The sequence below is a fragment of the Trachurus trachurus genome, assembly GCF_905171665.1.
Source record: "Trachurus trachurus genome assembly, chromosome: 19".
Taxonomy (NCBI): Eukaryota; Metazoa; Chordata; class Actinopteri; order Carangiformes; family Carangidae; genus Trachurus; species Trachurus trachurus.
In genome coordinates this window covers 10,229,845-10,247,694 of record NC_139913.1, presented here as the reverse complement: position 1 = coordinate 10,247,694, position 17,850 = coordinate 10,229,845, and the positions used below count along the sequence as shown (strand labels likewise).

General features: G+C 43.2%; 3 protein-coding genes across 4 annotated transcripts in view; all 3 read left to right on the top strand.

Moving 5' to 3' along the window:
* kif19 (kinesin family member 19) overlaps window positions 1–5,307 on the top strand; it is a gene marked incomplete at both ends in the record, with an annotated part of 34,864 nt that extends 29,557 nt beyond the window's left edge. Inside the window, 11 exons of the mRNA XM_083993732.1 lie at window positions 2–158; window positions 285–459; window positions 656–854; window positions 951–1,221; window positions 1,937–2,061; window positions 2,182–2,345; window positions 2,446–2,551; window positions 3,066–3,189; window positions 3,957–4,345; window positions 4,921–5,089; window positions 5,180–5,307. Coding sequence (XP_083849858.1) covers window positions 2–158; window positions 285–459; window positions 656–854; window positions 951–1,221; window positions 1,937–2,061; window positions 2,182–2,345; window positions 2,446–2,551; window positions 3,066–3,189; window positions 3,957–4,345; window positions 4,921–5,089; window positions 5,180–5,307 — 2,007 coding nt within the window. The remainder of the gene's footprint in view (window position 1; window positions 159–284; window positions 460–655; window positions 855–950; window positions 1,222–1,936; window positions 2,062–2,181; window positions 2,346–2,445; window positions 2,552–3,065; window positions 3,190–3,956; window positions 4,346–4,920; window positions 5,090–5,179) is intronic.
* Window positions 5,308–7,276: 1,969 nt separating this feature from the next.
* On the top strand, window positions 7,277–11,853 carry LOC311002662 (uncharacterized protein). Of its 2 annotated transcripts, none has more exons than XM_083994082.1 (5): window positions 7,277–7,379; window positions 8,753–9,337; window positions 9,666–9,866; window positions 10,389–10,518; window positions 10,612–11,853. In XM_083994082.1, the coding sequence occupies exons 2-5, from the start codon at window positions 8,944–8,946 to the stop codon at window positions 11,081–11,083; spliced, it is 1,197 nt and encodes a 398-aa protein (XP_083850208.1). In that variant the 5' UTR covers window positions 7,277–7,379; window positions 8,753–8,943; the 3' UTR covers window positions 11,084–11,853. The 2 variants fall into 2 exon arrangements, with proteins under 2 accessions (XP_083850208.1, XP_083850209.1); XM_083994083.1 differs by having other exon boundaries at window positions 7,326–7,416.
* Window positions 11,854–12,697: 844 nt separating this feature from the next.
* LOC311003180 (rap1 GTPase-GDP dissociation stimulator 1) lies at window positions 12,698–17,223 on the top strand (the record flags this gene model as incomplete). Its single annotated transcript, XM_083994865.1, has 6 exons — window positions 12,698–13,068; window positions 15,176–15,283; window positions 16,036–16,158; window positions 16,291–16,416; window positions 16,751–16,902; window positions 17,011–17,223. The coding sequence occupies exons 1-6, from the start codon at window positions 12,975–12,977 to the stop codon at window positions 17,221–17,223; spliced, it is 816 nt and encodes a 271-aa protein (XP_083850991.1). The 5' UTR covers window positions 12,698–12,974.
* Window positions 17,224–17,850: the final 627 nt, after the last annotated feature.

Here is a 17,850-nt window from a genome sequence, read left to right as displayed (position 1 = left end):
GGTGAAGAAGAACCTGATAAATGTGTCATACCACATTGCTCAATACACCAACATCATCTCAGACCTGCGCAGCGAGATCCAGCGGCTCAAGAAAAAGATCGCAGACCAGGCGAGTCGGCAGGCCGGCTCGGACCGGGCCGACATCCGCCACGTCCAGGGTAAACTCCTGTCACATGGAAACATGAAGAATATCTGTCGAATGCAGCTATTTTTTTACTCTCTAATGCCTCTTTGTGACCATTTCCTCTTTATTCCCCCTCTGCTCTCCTCTTGCCCACTCCTAGCTGAGGTCCAGGCTCACTCCACCCACCAGAGTCGGGCGGAGATGGACCAGTTGAGGGAGCAGCTCCTGGACGCTTTCCGCCAGCAGATGGAGATCAGGAAGAGCCTGATGGAGCTGGAAAACAACAACATGGAGATCCAGATCGACACCTCCAAACACCTGCTAACCATCGCAGAGTCAGTGTTTAGTAACTAATTAATCAGTATTAAACCCCAGCAATCTGATGGAACCATATGTAGCATCCAGTTAGTGGAAAATGTACACATGATGACTTGGGCAGCTGCAGAGAACTGATCATTATGGCTTCTCTGTAAATTATGAATGAGGACGACTTATAATTAAAATGTTTGTCTGTTTTTTTCTCTCTCCTAGCTGGGAGCAGGAGCGGAGCAGGCGCAGGAGGAAGTGGCGTGCAGAGAGGAGAAAGGAAAGTGTCAATAAGGACGAAAGTGAGAAGGACTCTGACTCCCCAGAGTCTCCGCCTGACAGCACCGAGACACAGGAGGTGGCGATCGCACGAGAAAATCTGGTCACGCTCATGGCCGAACAGAAAAGGATTCACAAACAGAAGGTAAAGTGTCCTTCTGCTTCTCAGATAAATAGGGAAAATGTATAGTTATAGTATATATATAATCCAACCTGAGCTCCTGCTGTTTTTCCCCTGAAGGCGTCGCTGGAGCGCAGGTTTCTGGAGCTCCGGGATCGCGCCCGCCGCTTGGAGGAGCTGCTGCCTCGGCGCGTGAGCTCGGAGGAGCAGCGCGAGGTCCTGGGCCTCCTCTGCAAAGTCCACGAGCTGGAGATCGAGAACGCGGAGATGCAGTCCCACGCGCTGCTCAAGGACAACGTCATCCGACAGAAGAACTTCGTGGTGCAGCGCTTCGAGCAGCACAGACACCTGTGTGACGAGATCATCCAGCAGCAGAGACAGTTTATCGACGGTGAGTCTGTCGGTGTTTACTCGTGCACCTGTACCCCCAGTTTTAAAGGAATGGGTGACACATACACAGTATAGAGGAGAAGATCACTTTAATGAAGCTTGGAGCCCATTTCTTTCTCCTTTAGAGAAGCAGTGATATAAATATTTGATTGACAATTCATGTCCTACATATACAGTGGGAAAAATAAGTATTTGACCCCCTGTTGATTTTTGCCCTTATTTCACTTGATTAAATGTAAATTAATTCATAACGTCTATAATGATATTATTTCTGGATGTTTTATTGATATTTTGTCTCTTTCTGTTAAAATAAACTTAGCATAAAAACTAGAGACCGACCACTTCTTTGACATACAAAATTAGCAGGGGATCAAATACTTATTCTCCCCACTGTAATCTTATCATAATATCTACTATCCGTTCAAAGCTGGTGGACTCAACATCTATGATACTGTATCTGGACAACCTGTATTTGCAACACAGTGATGATTGATGATTTATAATTACTGATCAATAAGTGAAGGGTCTTCTGATCGTGTCGAGGATGGTTCAGGGTTATTTTCAGTTTTTTTGTTGTTTTAATGTACAAATTGCAAATGTAGCTTTAATGCAGTATATTTCTTTCTTTCTTTTTAAATCATGCAACAATAATCAACACAAATTTAACTTTAGGTGCATTTCCAGTTCACTGAAGTATAAATATCCCTGTGTTGCAGACCACAGCCTGCTGGTGCCCCCCCACCTCCAGGAGCTGTACGATATCTACATGAGGGAACTGGATGAGAGGAAGCTGGACAGAGCCATGGCGCTGGATAAGGTGACCACCAGACACACCATCAAGGTAACACCGGTGAAACCACTCAAAAGAAGAAACTTTAATATTTATATTTTTTATTTTATATTAGAATACTGTAATATTAATAAAATTATGTTCTCATAAATACTTTGCGCTCGTTTCCAGGAGGGCTCTCTACCCAGGATCAGCCTGCCCAATCAGGTTCGCGACAACATGCAGGACATGGACTCAGACCAGGAGAGCATCCGCAACGGGTGTCCCGATAACAGACGGGGCCAAGCCAAAATCCGCAGACACACCTTACCGCCCATCCTGCCTGAGCCCGAGCTGTAAGAGGACGTCTTTTATTCACAGTTCATCCAACCAATTTACAGCATTAACAGAGATCTCAGCAGGTTCATGTGAGCTTCTCTTCTTTCTCTGTGCCAGGGATAATAACAGAGTCTTTAAGAGCAGCCCTCACGCCAGGCAGATGAAGAACTCGGCTGTAATGACGCCGCCTCCCATCCACATTAATGGGAAAGGCAACAGAGAGGTGAGGACACTGCTAATAGTCTGAACGTACCCTTGTCTATTCCACTTCACCGACTCGTCCCTGAGATGTGTTTCATGCTGTGCATTAAGCAGTCAATTCTTATTTCTTATTTTTCACCTCACGATTTCCTGTTTGAATTAAATTCACACAGACATTTCACTCAGCCAGAAGCTTTCATTTCCACCCACACGCCTCCATAAAAGAATCTGCATTATAGTCCTGTCATGAGTATTCACTCTCAGCTCGTACACTCAAGGTTTTTATTTAGGTTGAAATTTCCAAACCAGAAGAGTTGCACCTCTAAATAATAGTACTTGAAGCTGATTTTCTCTCTATGCAAATCTTGAAGAAGTGTGACTCACAGACAGATGAGGTAATGAGAGTCAGAGTCCAAATGCCCCATTCAGAGTAATAAAAAAAAAACTGATTTAGATGGCACTCCACCTGACCTGGACTGAAAGCAAAGCAAGCATCCCAGTGAATGTGTGATAACCATGTGTCGTCATGTGTGCAGCTGCAGCCGTTGGCTCCCGAGAGCTCCCTGAGCTACAGTCACCTGAGCCACAGTGTCAGCAGCCACCTGGACTCCTCGCCCGAGAGCAGCGAGGCCGGCGCCGATGTCCCGCTGTCACGAAGCGGTAAGATGCTCAAACTGGTGTTTTAGTGAGAGGACGGACAGGGCGTAACATTGAGAATATTTAAATTAGTTTCCTGAAATGATTTACAGGGGATACTGTACATAAAGCACACACTGCTGGAGGCTTTTTATAGGCCGCTATAAAAGATGCTACATCCAGACCTGTTTTCAATTCACTTCATAACCTTGACCTTCATGATGATTTAACAAAAACATTATTATTACTCATTTGTAGAGTAATGTCTTGGGATTTTATTATGAGATTGTCTTTATTTAAGACTTATTGCACAAGGAACAGAATTATAGCATGTTTAACATTATTATCTTATTATTATCTCTTTGGATGACGACATACATGAACTTCACAAAAAAAATCACAAAAAAAACAATAAGGAACTCTACTTTAAAACTTTTAAAAGCCTTCAGTGTAACAGTATGGTCATGTGAGACCATAAAAACCAACAAACTGACACATTTTGGAATCCAGGCTTCATCAACCAGCTAAATAAAAGATGGCAAAAATAAATTTTAAAGGCTTGAATCAGAAAATCTTTGATATTTTTCTCTTAGAAATAAGACTGAAGCATTGCACCCTCATTAATAATTAACGCTTAACAACACAATAGCTGATTCACTGTCTGAAGTCGCCCTTTGATGAAGTGAGTGAACCTGCATTTTAGCTCTCGCCCAGATCCGCAGCCCTCAAAAACAAGTCAGAAAAGGTGATGGATTATATTATATAACAAACTTCTCCTTGTGTCCCCACAGAGCGCCAGCAGATCCTAAAGGGAGTCCAGAGCATCGTGGTGAAAGCCGCCCGTCGACGCTCCAAAGCCCTGGAGCTCGACGCCCTGCGGTTGCCCCCGCCCGCCTCCCCCCTGGACCCCAAGAAGCAGAAAAGCAGCCTCTCTCTGAGCGAGGCGCCCCCTAGAGGTTTGCCGATGCACCGCGGCAGGCAGCCCAGCCCGGAGCTCAGACACGCCACCTCGGACGACAACCTGTCCAGCAGCACCGGGGACGGACCCGGCCTGCAGGTGACCTGGACCCGCCCACGCAACCGACAGGTCGCCACCAAGAACCAAACGCCCAGGGAAGTGGACTTTGAGGCTCGGCGCAAGAAGAGACGCTCACGCTCCTTCGAGGTCACTGGTCAAGCTGTGAGTATCAGCCATAGACTACAGCATGTGATTGTGTATTTATATCAGTATTAGTACTACAAAGTAATACTTAATAATATAAAGTGCAAGTATCTTACCAGAGAATGACTCTGGTAGAAGTTAAAGTCGTTTTTTAGAATATTACTTAGCTAAAAGTTTGATATTTACTATACTCCAGTATTAAAAGTAATAAAAGTAGCGATCAGGTAAAATATTGATTATCAGCTTTATTGTGGCCTCCTCACAGTATAGCACAGCATTCAGGGTTCAAACACAGCATATTTACAGTATCTTATCTTTATTCTTACTTATTTACATCTTATCCTGATCACCACCACAAACTTTATTTTGTATCTACAGTAAGAGTAACAAAAATACTTTGGGGAAACATATCACAGCAAAATAACACATTTTTATTTAGAAAATGTAGTGGAGTAAAAGTGAAAGTTTCCAGAAATATAAATGATAAAATACAATACAGATATGTGTACAATAATTCAATATTTGTACTTTATTACATTACAACATCGTCTGAGACATGAAAGCAATCAGTCAATCATCTCTCTCTCTCTCAGCTCCCTCAGACCAAGACAACCACAACTCAGAGGTTTCGCCCTCTGGACAGCACATCAGACCCCCACCTGCACATTAACGGCCAGCCCCAGGCCCCCATGCTGCGTCCCCAGTACAGAGGTGTCCCCCCTCTCGCCAAAGTCCGGGCGCCCCACAACGGCCAGCAAACAGGTAAACCACCACACCACGCCAGAAATGACAAAGTGACCTCTCATAACGTAATCTTTTTTACTGAGCTCAGTCTTCGTCCTTCATCCACAGGCTTGAACGCAGAGTTGTCCACAGCCCACATGAGTAACCTGAAGCGGGGGCCCCAGCTGCGGCACCCTCAGCCCCTCCTCTACATCACCACCACTGGCACCGGGGGCCAACGCACACGCAGACACTGAGCCACTGAGAGCCTCCAGAGTCCAGCCTCCACACCAGCACTAACACCAGAAACCAGCTGAGCCTGAAATGGAGAGCACCCACACCCACACCCACACACCCCCCCCCCCCCCCCCCCCCCCGCCCGGATAACAGTGAACACTTAGCCCCCTCTGTGACTGACAGTAGGCAGGATGACGAGGCAGTTTGATGGAGAGAGAACCAGACAGGAGCTGGTCTCCTCACCTCCACACAGGTCTCCTCTGTGCTTCACTGGAGCGACGGCGCTGACAGGCTCTGAAACACGCAAAGCCTGTTACAGATGCCAAAGATCGTCAGACGTACAGTACAGTTGCGCGTTCTGTTTCGTCACGTGTTTCCACTTTTGAAGCTTGTTGTCGTGCTGAGTTAATGTGTTATCGTTGAGTCAGGATGGTGTCAAGCTCATAACGAATGCAACACTGTGTACTAATGTTTGTGCATTATGAGTATATACCTACAGTCTGGTAATGTTCGGTGCTTGTTATGAAGGCCGGAAACAGACGCATTAAGCTAATGAGGGATAATTATGGGGATAAACTTCACAGTCGTGATGTAAATGAGTGCTGAGGGAAAAAGGATATTAAACTATGACAGTGTAAAAACTGTATAATGAGCAGAGGCCTATTGTCAAAATGTTTTGGTATCAATGTTTCTTGTAGTGAGGTTTTTTGAGTAAAAGAAAAAGAAATACTTGATCATCTTGATTGTTGTGCACTTCTGGATTTAAACTCAACCTTGTATTCTCACACACCCCAGGTCTATGCCTTTTCTTACCCAAACCTGACTGTTAAATGTCTAAATGCTCCGTTTGTGTAGATATACCAGTACCACAGGTTAGTTGGCTGTATTTTTAATGAATTATTTAACTGTTGCCTTTTCTTTTATGTTGTTGTTGTCGTTGTTTTCATATTTACTACTTTCTATGCTTTATTTTGTACATTTTTTTATTTGTACCCAAATAAATTCAAATGAAATATGAGACAATGTTGCTTATTTTCCAGTAAAATGTGTGTTTTCAGGCCTGAGAGAAAAGGAAAATGTTAGTTTAGACAGTCATTTTAGACGCAATTGGGTACAAGATAGAATTGATATAATGCCTGTATTGTCATTGTATGTAAAATACAAAAAAAATGTTGTATAGATGTGACATCCACATTACACAGTCGCAGGCATACACACTTCACCTAAAACAGCAGAATAGATGTACGGTACAACAGTTCTTCACAAGAGAAAAAAGATATTAAGAATATAAAGTTGTTGAAAAGGAGTGCATGCTGGCTTAAACACTAAAAGATTAGATGATATTACAGGATATAAATCAACATATTAGGATGTGTCTATTCTGACATCGTTTTCAGAATTTAGTGCAAAATGCCCCTCGGGACCATAGACTGTATGAGCTCAGGACTCATTGATCTTGTGTAATATCCTAAAATGTCCACTAGATGTTGCACAGTGGCCACAGTTGGGATGAGGAGTATAAGCCATATTATGATGGACCATCACTTTACTGACTTCAGAAGTTTTTACACCTACTACAGATATTTTATTTGTGGCAAATTTAGCTTTATTTAGAACTAGTTAAATCCCTTTTCTTCGCTTAAAAAGTGGGATTTTTATTTACTGGACGTTATAAAAGTACTTTAAAACAATGGCCGTTTGAGTCCCTTTAGTCAGTATGTAAATGTGAAAACGTTTAGCTACTCTGTTAAATTTGTGTATAACGTTTAAAGACCGTGATAAAAAGTCACATAAACAAATTTCAAACGACTTTATTCCATTGTATTCATCAGAGAAGCCCGAGCCGGAAGTCCCGCCTCCTCTTCGCTACCGGACAACGCCTCTGTCCAATGAGGAGCCAGCTGCTGCCCGATTGACAAGCCGCTCGACCAATCAGCGTCGGGATTACGGCTCTCTGGCGGTAGTGCACATACGGCTGATTTGCAACCCGCCGAAGCAACAGCAGAGAGGGAGAAAAAATGTCGCTGCCTTCGTCGAGGACCGTTCTAGGATCAGTGTCCTTTTAGGAGAAATCACACGGCAGTTCAGTTCGGTGAGTGCAGCGGCAGCCGTCACCAGTTGCATCCAAGGTTAGCGCCTTGATTTCGGTCTGTCCCGTCCAGAACCGCCGTTGTTTCGGAGCAGTTTTGCCCGGTTTTTGTGTAACGTTTACGGCCGGCTGTGGAAAAAAACAGCCACGGTCGCTCATGACATGGCAGCCATGATGAATGTTTAGTTATCATGAGATGTTTTGTTGGAAATATTTGTCGTTATTTAGTTTTAACTTACTTTTTTTTTCTAATTTTTTTTATACATTCAACTTTAGTTTTTTCATTGTAGATTTTAAACGCTGATAAAACAACACGAATAGACGTTAAATTATTTTTTGTATTTACTGTTATTTTTCTAAAGTTGTTAGTTTGCACCGTTCATTCATTAATTTTGGTCAAAAGTTAATATGGAAGTTAAAATATCTTGTGGACACTTGGATCAGAAACTGTGTCCTCTTCCTTATCTTGTCCCATCACATGCACAAACTGACCCATAAACTCCTCATCACTTACTGCATTTGCATTATCTTGTATATTGTTATTATTATATCATGTATATCACTTGGTCACCATGTTACCTAAGTGTCTTTTCATGCATCACAGGAATAAATGTAAAAGTAAGACGCAATGCAAAGTTGAGGAAGTGAATGTTTTGAGGATTTGGATGTGGGCCAAGACACTAAAAGCATCTGCACCTGTAGTGTTTGACCTATAGCCTACATATCAATCTAGGCGGCTTTAATGTTTAATTGAAAAACTGTAAAGTCAGAGAAAATAAGAAAGAGAAAAGCGTTGAATCCACTATTTATTTATGTGAATCATTCATGGTTTTTGCATTTGTCTTAATTTGTTTTTGTTCTAATCTCAGATGAACTGTAGTTAGCAGTAATTAGCCATAGGAAATAAATAGCATATGTTTATATATAATCTAGATAAATGTATGAAGTGAATTTTTGACTAACATTCAGTCTTTTGCTTTGCTGGATATATTTGTGTAACAAAGGTCATGACTCTGGAGAGATTAGCAGCAGTGAAGGTGTCGGCCAGTTCACTGAGGTGGCTGAGTCCTTTCCACAAAGTGAAGTCACACCATATAAACAGTAATTTCACTTCATCCAATGATACAGTTTCAGTTCTATAAAGTTTCATTTCCTTAATTATCCAAAACTAAAACCAGTCAGCCAAACACACAGTCAGTGTATGTCATAGGCCTACATGTCATCAAAACATTCGTTCATATTCTCTTTGTATGTTGTAAAATGTAAGACTTTTTTTTTTAAATGCATTTTCAAATTATTTCAAATGTGTTAATGGTTAATTACAACTTAATTCTGTGACTCTGACTGATATTCTGTTCTTTTTCTGTCTTTTACAGGATGCAACTTGTGCTGTGGTGCTGCCATGAGTGATCATAACCTTTATGAAACTGAACAGCGAAAGTAACACTGACTACACAGACGTTAGCTTCAACAATAACCTCTTACTGTACACGATCGCTACATGGGCCTCTAAAGTGTCCTGTGCTGATAACATTTCTGATTACAACCTCAAAATTTGAACAAAGACATGGACCCATCTACTCGGATGGTGGGTCTGGACGCCCAGGGGAACATGGTCTTCACTGTGGTAAAGCCGGTCATGGGCATCTTTCAGGTTTCGTCGGAGCAAGCCGGAGGCGTAGCACAAGGCGGGATGAGTCTGCAGGGTTTATCTGAAAACACACTGGTCCTCCCTCAAGTGCAAAACCAGGTCCCTTTAGATCAGAACCAGGTGGAGATGCACAACATCCAGTCTCATGTCCAGCCCCAGATGCAGGTTTCTGGTCCGGTCCATACCGAAGGCCTGTCCCAGAGTCAGGAGCCGCCTCCGGACCCGAGCACAAATTCAGAGCCCAGCACTCACATGCCGTTTGCAGAAGTGTCGTCACTGCTGGATCCCAACATGAAAGGATCTAAAGCTCGTAAGTGGCCAGTTGTTTGAAGGTTACACCTGTTGAATCTTTTATAGTTTCTCTCACACATGTACAAAACATTCAGGCAAACTCATTATTATCTGAATGTTTAAGCAGAGCTCTTGGGTTTTACTTCTGTAGTTTAGTTATTAAAAGTCTTTGTCATTTCAAACTTTTCAAATCTAAGCCTTAATAAATAAATATGACAAGGGATTCAGATTTGATGAGCAAATCCAATTTTGCATTCAGATTTGATTAAATGTTACTCCAAATCCCAACTCCTACTCCTGCTGCCGATGCATTCACCTCTTCCCGTGGCATGTTGCTCTAATTTCAGGGAAGTATCTGATCTCGTACGATGAAATCAAACGGCGCCTTCAGGCCCCGGAGAAGATGTCGCTGCGCTCCTTGGCGGCGTACACTCGGGTCAGCCGGGGCCCAGCCAGCAAGAAGACGCTGCTGGAGTCGCTGAATGTACTCGGCCTCACGCCAAGCACGACTACCTCCGTATCCTCCTCGTTCTCCAAACTCACAGAAGGTGACAGATCTGTGTGTGTGTATATATGTGTGTATGGGATGGCATGTTTAATTTGAGTGAGCTGTTTTAAAGGAGACATATTATGCCCCTTTTCCACAAATTAAAATAGTTCCCAGGTGTCTTAAAGACATGTCTGTGACATGCTTTGGTCAAAATACCCCAAGGATCAAACATCACAGCTCTTTTCATCCTCTCAAAACAGCCCTGTTCAGAACGGCTGCTTTCAGTGCCTGTCCCTTTAAATGCAAATGAACCACTGCTTGCCCCACCCCTTCTACAGGTACCTAGGAGGGGTGGTATTATGCAAATTAAAAAACTAGTTACATCACTGGAAGACAACTGAGGGAACAGCTCATAAACACGTGGATTTCAACCTAGGGAGCCTGAAAATTACAGATTTTTTTGTCAATTTTCACATTTTGGGGTCCGGAAGGCAAGACAAACACCTGAATATATGTTAAAGAGCCTTCAAAAAGTGATATTTCCATAATATGCCCCCTTTTAATTTGTGTATGTTTCCAGGTGACACCAGGGCTTTGTGCGACGATATGAAAGATTTCGCCCACGACTACATCGACTACGGCAACATGGCCAAACAGCTCATCCCAGAGACAAACACAGTTCAGCACTGGTCCAAAATTATTGAAACTAAGTATGTACTGTGTGTCTTTGCTGTTACATCGCTGTTTTTTTCAAGGAATTGTGGGTAAAGTGAGTGATAACACTTGTGTGTTTTTCCCCTCAGGAACCACCTCGAGGATATGAGAAAATGCTTCAACGACCCCGTCAACAGCGGCGCGTTTGACAACGTCACCCACGGCCTCGGTCTGGGGATGCTGGACGTTGCTCTGGACATGATCGTCATGGTGATCGAGCAGCAGATTCGCATCTTGTCCGGCGCGGCGGCGTCCGACCCGTCCGACTCCGGCCTGCAGTCACGGCGCATCCGCAGGCGCCACCGCAAAACTCGGCCGGCCGACATGGAGAGGCCTCACAAGGCGTCGGAGGGGATCAAAGAGCAAGGGAAGGTCATCTCCAAAGGCAAGGGGCGGGGCAAAGCCAGGAAGAAAGCCCGACAGGAAACAGGAGCTGTGAGTCCTGTAGAAACTCAGGCTGAGCAGTGCAAAGGAGACGATGTGGAGGGTAACGTCCTGACGCTGGTGTCTGTGGGATATGAGACTGTTTCCAGTGGTTTGAATGCAGATGGATCAGTTTGACACCTGCTGCTCACAGGACGACAGGTCTAAAGAACCAGTCACAGTCCCATTCAAAGGGACGTTCAGCAACAGTACAGAAGCTCTGCAGTGGAGTGGAGCCGGGTGGCGCTCCTCGAGGTCGATCACAGGCTGTGACGGAGCATCGGCATCAGAGTGAAACGTGTTCAGTTTGGCGCCCGCAGGCGGTTAGCTTCATTTAGCATGAGGGCTGGAACTGGATCAGCAAACCTGGCTCTGTTTACATGTGACAAACTGAAAAATCCAAAGCACAGAAATGATAAGTAGTGTTTTTTTTGTAATGAATAATTTTTTGTTTTTTTAAGTCTCATCATGTGTTTTTTTGTGTGTGTGTTAGCTTTGTGCTGTGAGGCAGATTCATTAGCTGTAGACAGAGCCAGGCTTGTTGTTTCTAGCCTTTATGCTAAGCTAAGCTACGGTAGCGTGTACAGATACTGTAGGAACAGCTGTTAGAGAAACTGGTGAAGCACATTTCGCTGAATGTCGAATTATTTCTTTGAAGTGAATCCTCCAGGTTTTGATATGTAATTCAATATATAAACTGAATCTTATCATATATTATTTTTTCATCCTAGGTTTTTTAGTGAACGGACAAACAGCTGTGAGTGAAATGGAAACACTGAGTAAACACGTCCATGCACAGGACAAAGGAACAGATCAGGTGGTACAATGTCTTCTGTTCCTGTTTGTATGTATTGTCTAGACTTCCTGTCCTATTGTTCTGGAGTAGAGTGAGGAAACATAAAGATGTTTGTTTTTACTTGACCCTCAAGAGCTGAGTGAAATATAAAGATTTAATTTTCATAATCGCTTTGGATCCTTTTTTTTTTGTTTCTGCAAAAATCCTTCACCTATTTTTGTCATGTCTTCAAAGAGCTGTGAATAGTGTGATGTCACCTGTAGGAGCACATGTCATTAAGACTAAATCCTACACCTCGGAGGCCCAGGTTCATGTCCTCCGACCCCCCATGGTGTTTGGACACATGTCTTCCCCTTTCTCTGACCTTCCTCTCTAATACTGATTGTAAATCAGCATGAGGCTGCATTAATTCTAACCCTTGATATTTTTGTAAGTTTGAGTTTAACCGAATGAAAAGGTTTGTTTTTCTGTTTTGAATTCTCTTCTCTTAGTCCCATATTTCTTCAGATTAAAGGTGGCAACCCTGGTTGTGAATGGAGCACATGCAGCTGTAAAAAGAAAAAGCAAAGTGGCTTTATATATGTCATTTATGGAAAGGAAGAGATGTTTTACACCTTGGATTTGTGGTTAAAATAAAACTATCGGGTTAATAAGATGCCAAAATTGCAGTTCAACCCTGTTTCCATTCTGGGAAAGATGCCATCTAATAATATCCTTGTGTACAGAAACAGACGCCAGATGCCTACCTGTCTGTGTTGTTGTTGTTGGCTTGAAATTTCTAGAAGCCGAAAGGCATTGTGGGAGATTTCCAGGGCCGTAGGAATACACACAGTAGAGTCAGCCAAGTGCTAATACCTGAACTGTACACACACACAGGGAGGGGGAGAGAGGACGGCTTTAGTGAGGATTTTCTCTGTATTAACCCTGAGAGGGGACAGAGAGCCAACTGGAGAACATGGATGACAGACGCCCCAGGTAAACAAACTGTTTGATTTTACACAAAACCAGAGGTTAGGATGTGTAGGTGGGGCGTATCGGTGTGAGTGAAGTGAAAAGTAAAGAGCGGGCTGAGGTAGGCTTTTCCTGAGGTCTTCTCTGCAGCCTGGCACCAAAAGAAAGAAATCAGGAAAAGGAGAAGAATGGCTGTGGAGAGGAGAGGTGTGTTCTGCATGAAGATGTCGACCTGAGAGAGTCCGACCGGCTTGCTGTCCAAAGGCCACAGAGCGGAGTGGGATGGGACACCCTAATGTGCCACTCACCTACAGCTACACACGTTCCCACAGGGATAAACGCAGATCCAGTCGACTGCAGCCGCACACACCAAACGGTGAGTTCAACGGTGGGAAAAGTTCCTCATCAGAAGCTGTAGGGTCGGGGGGAACAGGCTTTGACATGAAGGTTGATCTAACGTCTCCATTTAAACAACTGACACACTTTTGTTTCATGCTCCACATTGACACACTTAACCAGACATTTATACACTGTCAGCCAGCGGGCAGATTAATTAGGTAAATTAGAGGTTAACCTGTGTTTCAAAGCACCTCAGTAGTAGTTTAGATGAGGGTTAAGTCTTATTCATTCACACACATTTTTATAGTTTTCTATTAATCTGTATGAATCCGAGCCACAACAGTGTTTGTCTTTAAATGCCTGCTATATTGAAGTTTTAGATGTATTTTCACATCTTTCCTGGAAGCTTATGTTTCGTATTAATTTCTTTGTGACATGAAAATCAATTAACAGACTCTTGAAACGTGTGTAATCTTTGACTGGACTGGAAATCATTCGAGTTTCAAGAGTCCAGTGGCTGATTCGTGACATTATGGAAACCAGTGAAACCATTAGTGCAGTTTTCAAAATGTGATGTAAAGTCTATATGATTTGTGGTAAATGGGCTTAAACCTCTGAGACTTTGTGTCTTCGGTCACTGGTCCGGTGTTTGCTGACGTGAATGCTGGGACTTCAGTGTCCACATCACTAATTACTAATGTTGTCACTGGTCTCCTGTAGCCTATATGTCAACTGAAGAACCACTCACCAGAGAAATGTGGCTCGGTCACCGGACGGTTTCATGTTTGCACAAGCCAGTCGAGGAAAAGCTGAGCGGGAAAGTGGTTTTTACTGTTGAAGAGTCCTTGAATAGACAATTTGAAGCAGGTCACATTTGCAGGAGGAAATGGACTGAGGCTCAGAGAAGCTCTCTGTTGGTTTGATTGATTTCCACTGGGGTTTAGAGGCAATGGAGTACAATATAGAAGAGTTATAGCCTACTGGGCTTGTGCATTTGAGAGTTAGTGAACCAGATATCGATCTCTGGTTCAATCATAGGTGAATATTAAGATGGTTATTTAGATTTATTAGAGTGCTTGTGAGCTCCAAGACTTTGGTCCAAACTTCTTCCAATGATGATTTGTTCAGTCAAGAAACATGCCTGAGTGCTGCATGGGTATTAATTGTTTGTTAGTTAGTCTCTTTGGCTCTACTTCTACTGCTCTTCAGTGTGAGGATCCAAATCATTGGTGATTGCAGGAACTGAGGCACTCAACTCAGAGTTGAAACATGATTTATTTTTTTAAAAGCCTTTATGGCTTAATGGCCTCTTAAATGCTTTTTTATCATTTTGCAATCATGAGTGCCTCAGTTCCTGCAATCGCCGATGAAGGTTGTTCGAGTAGTGCTGGTTAGGAAGAGTCAGCATGCTAACTTTAAAACATGATAGAGACACCTCCTAAACATCATCATGCTGACGTTAGCATTTAGCTCAAAGTCACTCATAAGTTTCTGTGAGCAGTTCGGAAGCTCATCAAACTCCTGGCTAACTCAAAATGGGTAGGCCAAGTGACTATACCCTCTATTATCCAGAACTTAAAGTCTTAATAAAATCTAAATGACTGAGTTATATAAAAAAAAATCACATCCCATACAGGCATCACAATGAGGATATTAATTGACATAGATACACGGTTGAAAAGATGTATTTCTATATAAAATTGGACTTTTTAACCTGGGGGTCAATGTGGATTGACTCACTTTTGATTCCACCCCAAGTGGCCATTTGAAGAAGTGCAGCCTTTGGTGCTTCTGTGTTGGCTTCATTTTCCATCCTTGGAGGTTATGCTGCTTGTTCCAAACCAGACAGGATAACATCTGGATGTTCTGCAAGGAGGGATGAAGTGCATGTTTGCAGTCCAATTATTCTCAGTGATGTTTACTCCTGTTTAAGATGCAGTCCTAATGGAGAATCCCAGTTGTACTGTACTGTTTATATTTGCAGTATTTTCTCATTGATGTGTTTTCATGTGCTTTTTTTTATGAGCCACTGTGTTTCTCTCTCACTCCACTGTAATGACTTTCATATTTCTCATGCACCCATACAGCATCCACTCCCTTTTACTTGCATCTTATTTTATGAGCACTCATATGTCTCCCCACAGACAACCTGAACAACGCATTAGGCGCCATCAGAGTCCTCGGTTTGGAGCTGATTGAGGATGAACTCAAACCACATCTGAACACAGTGCTGACCAACATTAAGGAGAGGAGTGAGTTCATTTGCACTCTCTTTTTCACTGCGTGTGTCTCATTTCTAATTGGAATTTATTAGAGGCAGTAAAATCCCCCAAGCCTCCGCTATAACACCACCTGCTAGGCGACATCGAATGCATCACAACCTGTCACGGGCTTCCCGGTATAATGAGGGGATTCAGGGTTATTTTTTTGTGTCATATAGTCTGTCTTTCATTGGATGAGATTTGAATTGCAAAATGAAGACAGCTCTGCAACCACATGCAATTTACATATTTATGTGTTTCTATACTAGTATACCTTAAGACAGCATGCCTCCCACCTCTAGAGGCAATAATAAGAGCTCCCCCACTCTGAATGATAAAACCTGCAGCAAAACTTCACCTGTGAGGAATGCGGATCTGGGGGTTGAGAGGCTGTGAAGGGATCAATTGTATGACAGTTGTAAGTCCCTGTTAGACGTTAAGCTGTATTTGTGTCTCCTAGCGGGAGAGCAACAGGGGATAGAGAGGCAGAGGAGGCAAAGACAGGTCACAGAGATCAAGCAGAGAGTAAAGATGGAAAATCCGTAAAAGATAAAACTCAGCACAAAGTTTAAAGGGACAAATTGTTCAAAAACTACAGGTCATAAATACCACAAACATCTGGATTCATCCCTCAAGCCAAATTCTTCTTTGCCTGTGGCTTCATTCAGAGGTTGTAATATATTATCTTTCTTGTCTGCTTGCATCTGTGTTGTGTTTTCATGTGTGATTTCCCCTGTGTCCAGAGAAAGGCGCTGCCGAGCAGGTCGTGATCAGTGGGATCCTGCCGATCCTGGCCCTGTCCCTGAGGAGAAGGGGGCCCCTCACCCTGCTGACTGCAAGACTGGTGGCCGAACTCGCCAAGGAATGTGAGTTATATATCCTTTCTTTTTTTTTTTTTACTTGAGTTAATGAAATATAGGAGATCAGTTGTGTGCTGGACCCTCAAGCTTTTGGTTCCCTGAGGTAATTTCCTGTTTTTGTTGTCGTTTTCCTTTTAGCTGTGGTTCGTAAAGGTTTTGGTGACGCAGGCTTGGTCACGGCTCTGCTGTCCGTGCTGACCAGTCCAGACCAGGAGCTGCTCCGTCACGCTGCACTGGCCATCTCCCGAATGTGTTATGACAGCTGTAAGTGATGGAAACCACTTACAAATATTTCCCGACAAGCTCTGGCTTCCAATGTTGATGCTCCTGCCGTTAATTATGACGTAAATGTCAAATTCCTGTTTGCATCTTTACATTGTTTGACTCAAGGTCAATTTTTTTCTCTCTGTACTGTAAAGCAAATAAAAATATTGCTTTACTGCACAGAGGAAGCAAGTAAGGAACATGGTTACTCAGTGGCAAACTCTAAAACTCACAAGCTACACAGGAGCTTTTTTCGCATTTTCATCATTTGAGAAATGCTCTTTCTAATAAACTGGACTGTACTAAGTGTTCCTTATCTCTGTGTCCCTTTCAGCCAATCATCAGGAACTGTTGCTTCGTCGAGGCGCAGTGCCTCGTCTTGTTGCCATCCTCATTCGTTTCCCTGATAAGGAGGCGCTGGAGGAGGTGTGCCTGCATGCCCTCTGCAACCTCAGTGGGATGGGAGTGGCGGAGCAGGCCGGGATGGTCTGGGAGAGGGGTGCGTCCGTGAGGCCGGGGGAGTCGGTGTTTCATGGCATTTCTCCTCACACCTGCGGTTTTGCCTCCTCTGTGACTCTTGTGTGTGTGTCCCAGTGGGCGCCGGGTCAGTACGCCGTCAACATCGAGGTGTTCCAGCGCTGCTCCTCGTCCTTCTGGAACCTTCACGGGAACAAGCGGACTGCTCGTTGGTTCCCGCTCTCCGGCCTGTGGAGTGGGTCGAACCTGTACAAGCTGATCAAGTTCTCTACCAGGAACGTGCCTCGGACAAAAAGTCTGAGGACTCGCGTGTTCCACACTTTTCTCTGACAGCTGAAATCATCAAGCAAACACGGTGGCCTAACCTGACTGGCATACAAAACTCTCTAAAATAATAATATCACTGACTGTTGATGTGCTGCAGAGCATGACGGAAAGTTTACACGCAATAAACCTGGACATGCACTCATGGACCTCTTCATATCTGCTCCTGTTGACTTTTATCTTATAGATAATGTGCTTTTGTTGGTATTCAATGGCTTTGAAAATTAGAAGAGGATAGTTTTGTTCTGAAAACTGACTTGTCAACCACTTTCAAGTTAGTTTCAAGCTGTTCACTTTACTAGCACACATTACTGTTTGCTTTTTTGTGCAATAATTGATTCAGAGATAAAAGTAAATGCTTAAATGTATTTAAAAAGTTATTTATCCAAACATGAAAACCTCATAAATGACGTCCTTGCTGGTAATTTGCTCACAAGTGCTAGAAATCATCATGAATTTCTGTCCAAGGCAGCAATATTGATATACTGAAGATCTTTTCTGTGCCATTGTTTATAATGGCTCTTCAAATTTTAGCCAACATTTTTTGAATGTCTTTGACATCCAGTAGGCTGAAATTAAAACACAATTAAAAATAAATAAAACACACAAACAAGGTTTTTTGCATTTTTTGGG

What these genes read in the sequence shown, in the direction of transcription:
- LOC311002662 (XM_083994082.1), top strand. Translation starts at nt 8,944, where the DNA reads ATGGACCCATCTACTCGGATGGTGGGTCTGGACGCCCAGGGGAACATG. An exon ending in GTTCTCCAAACTCACAGAAG is followed by an intron (nt 9,867 to 10,388) that starts GTGACAGATCTG and finishes GTATGTTTCCAG; the next exon opens with GTGACACCAGGGCTTTGTGC. An exon ending in TCCAAAATTATTGAAACTAA is followed by an intron (nt 10,519 to 10,611) that starts GTATGTACTGTG and finishes TTTTCCCCTCAG; the next exon opens with GAACCACCTCGAGGATATGA.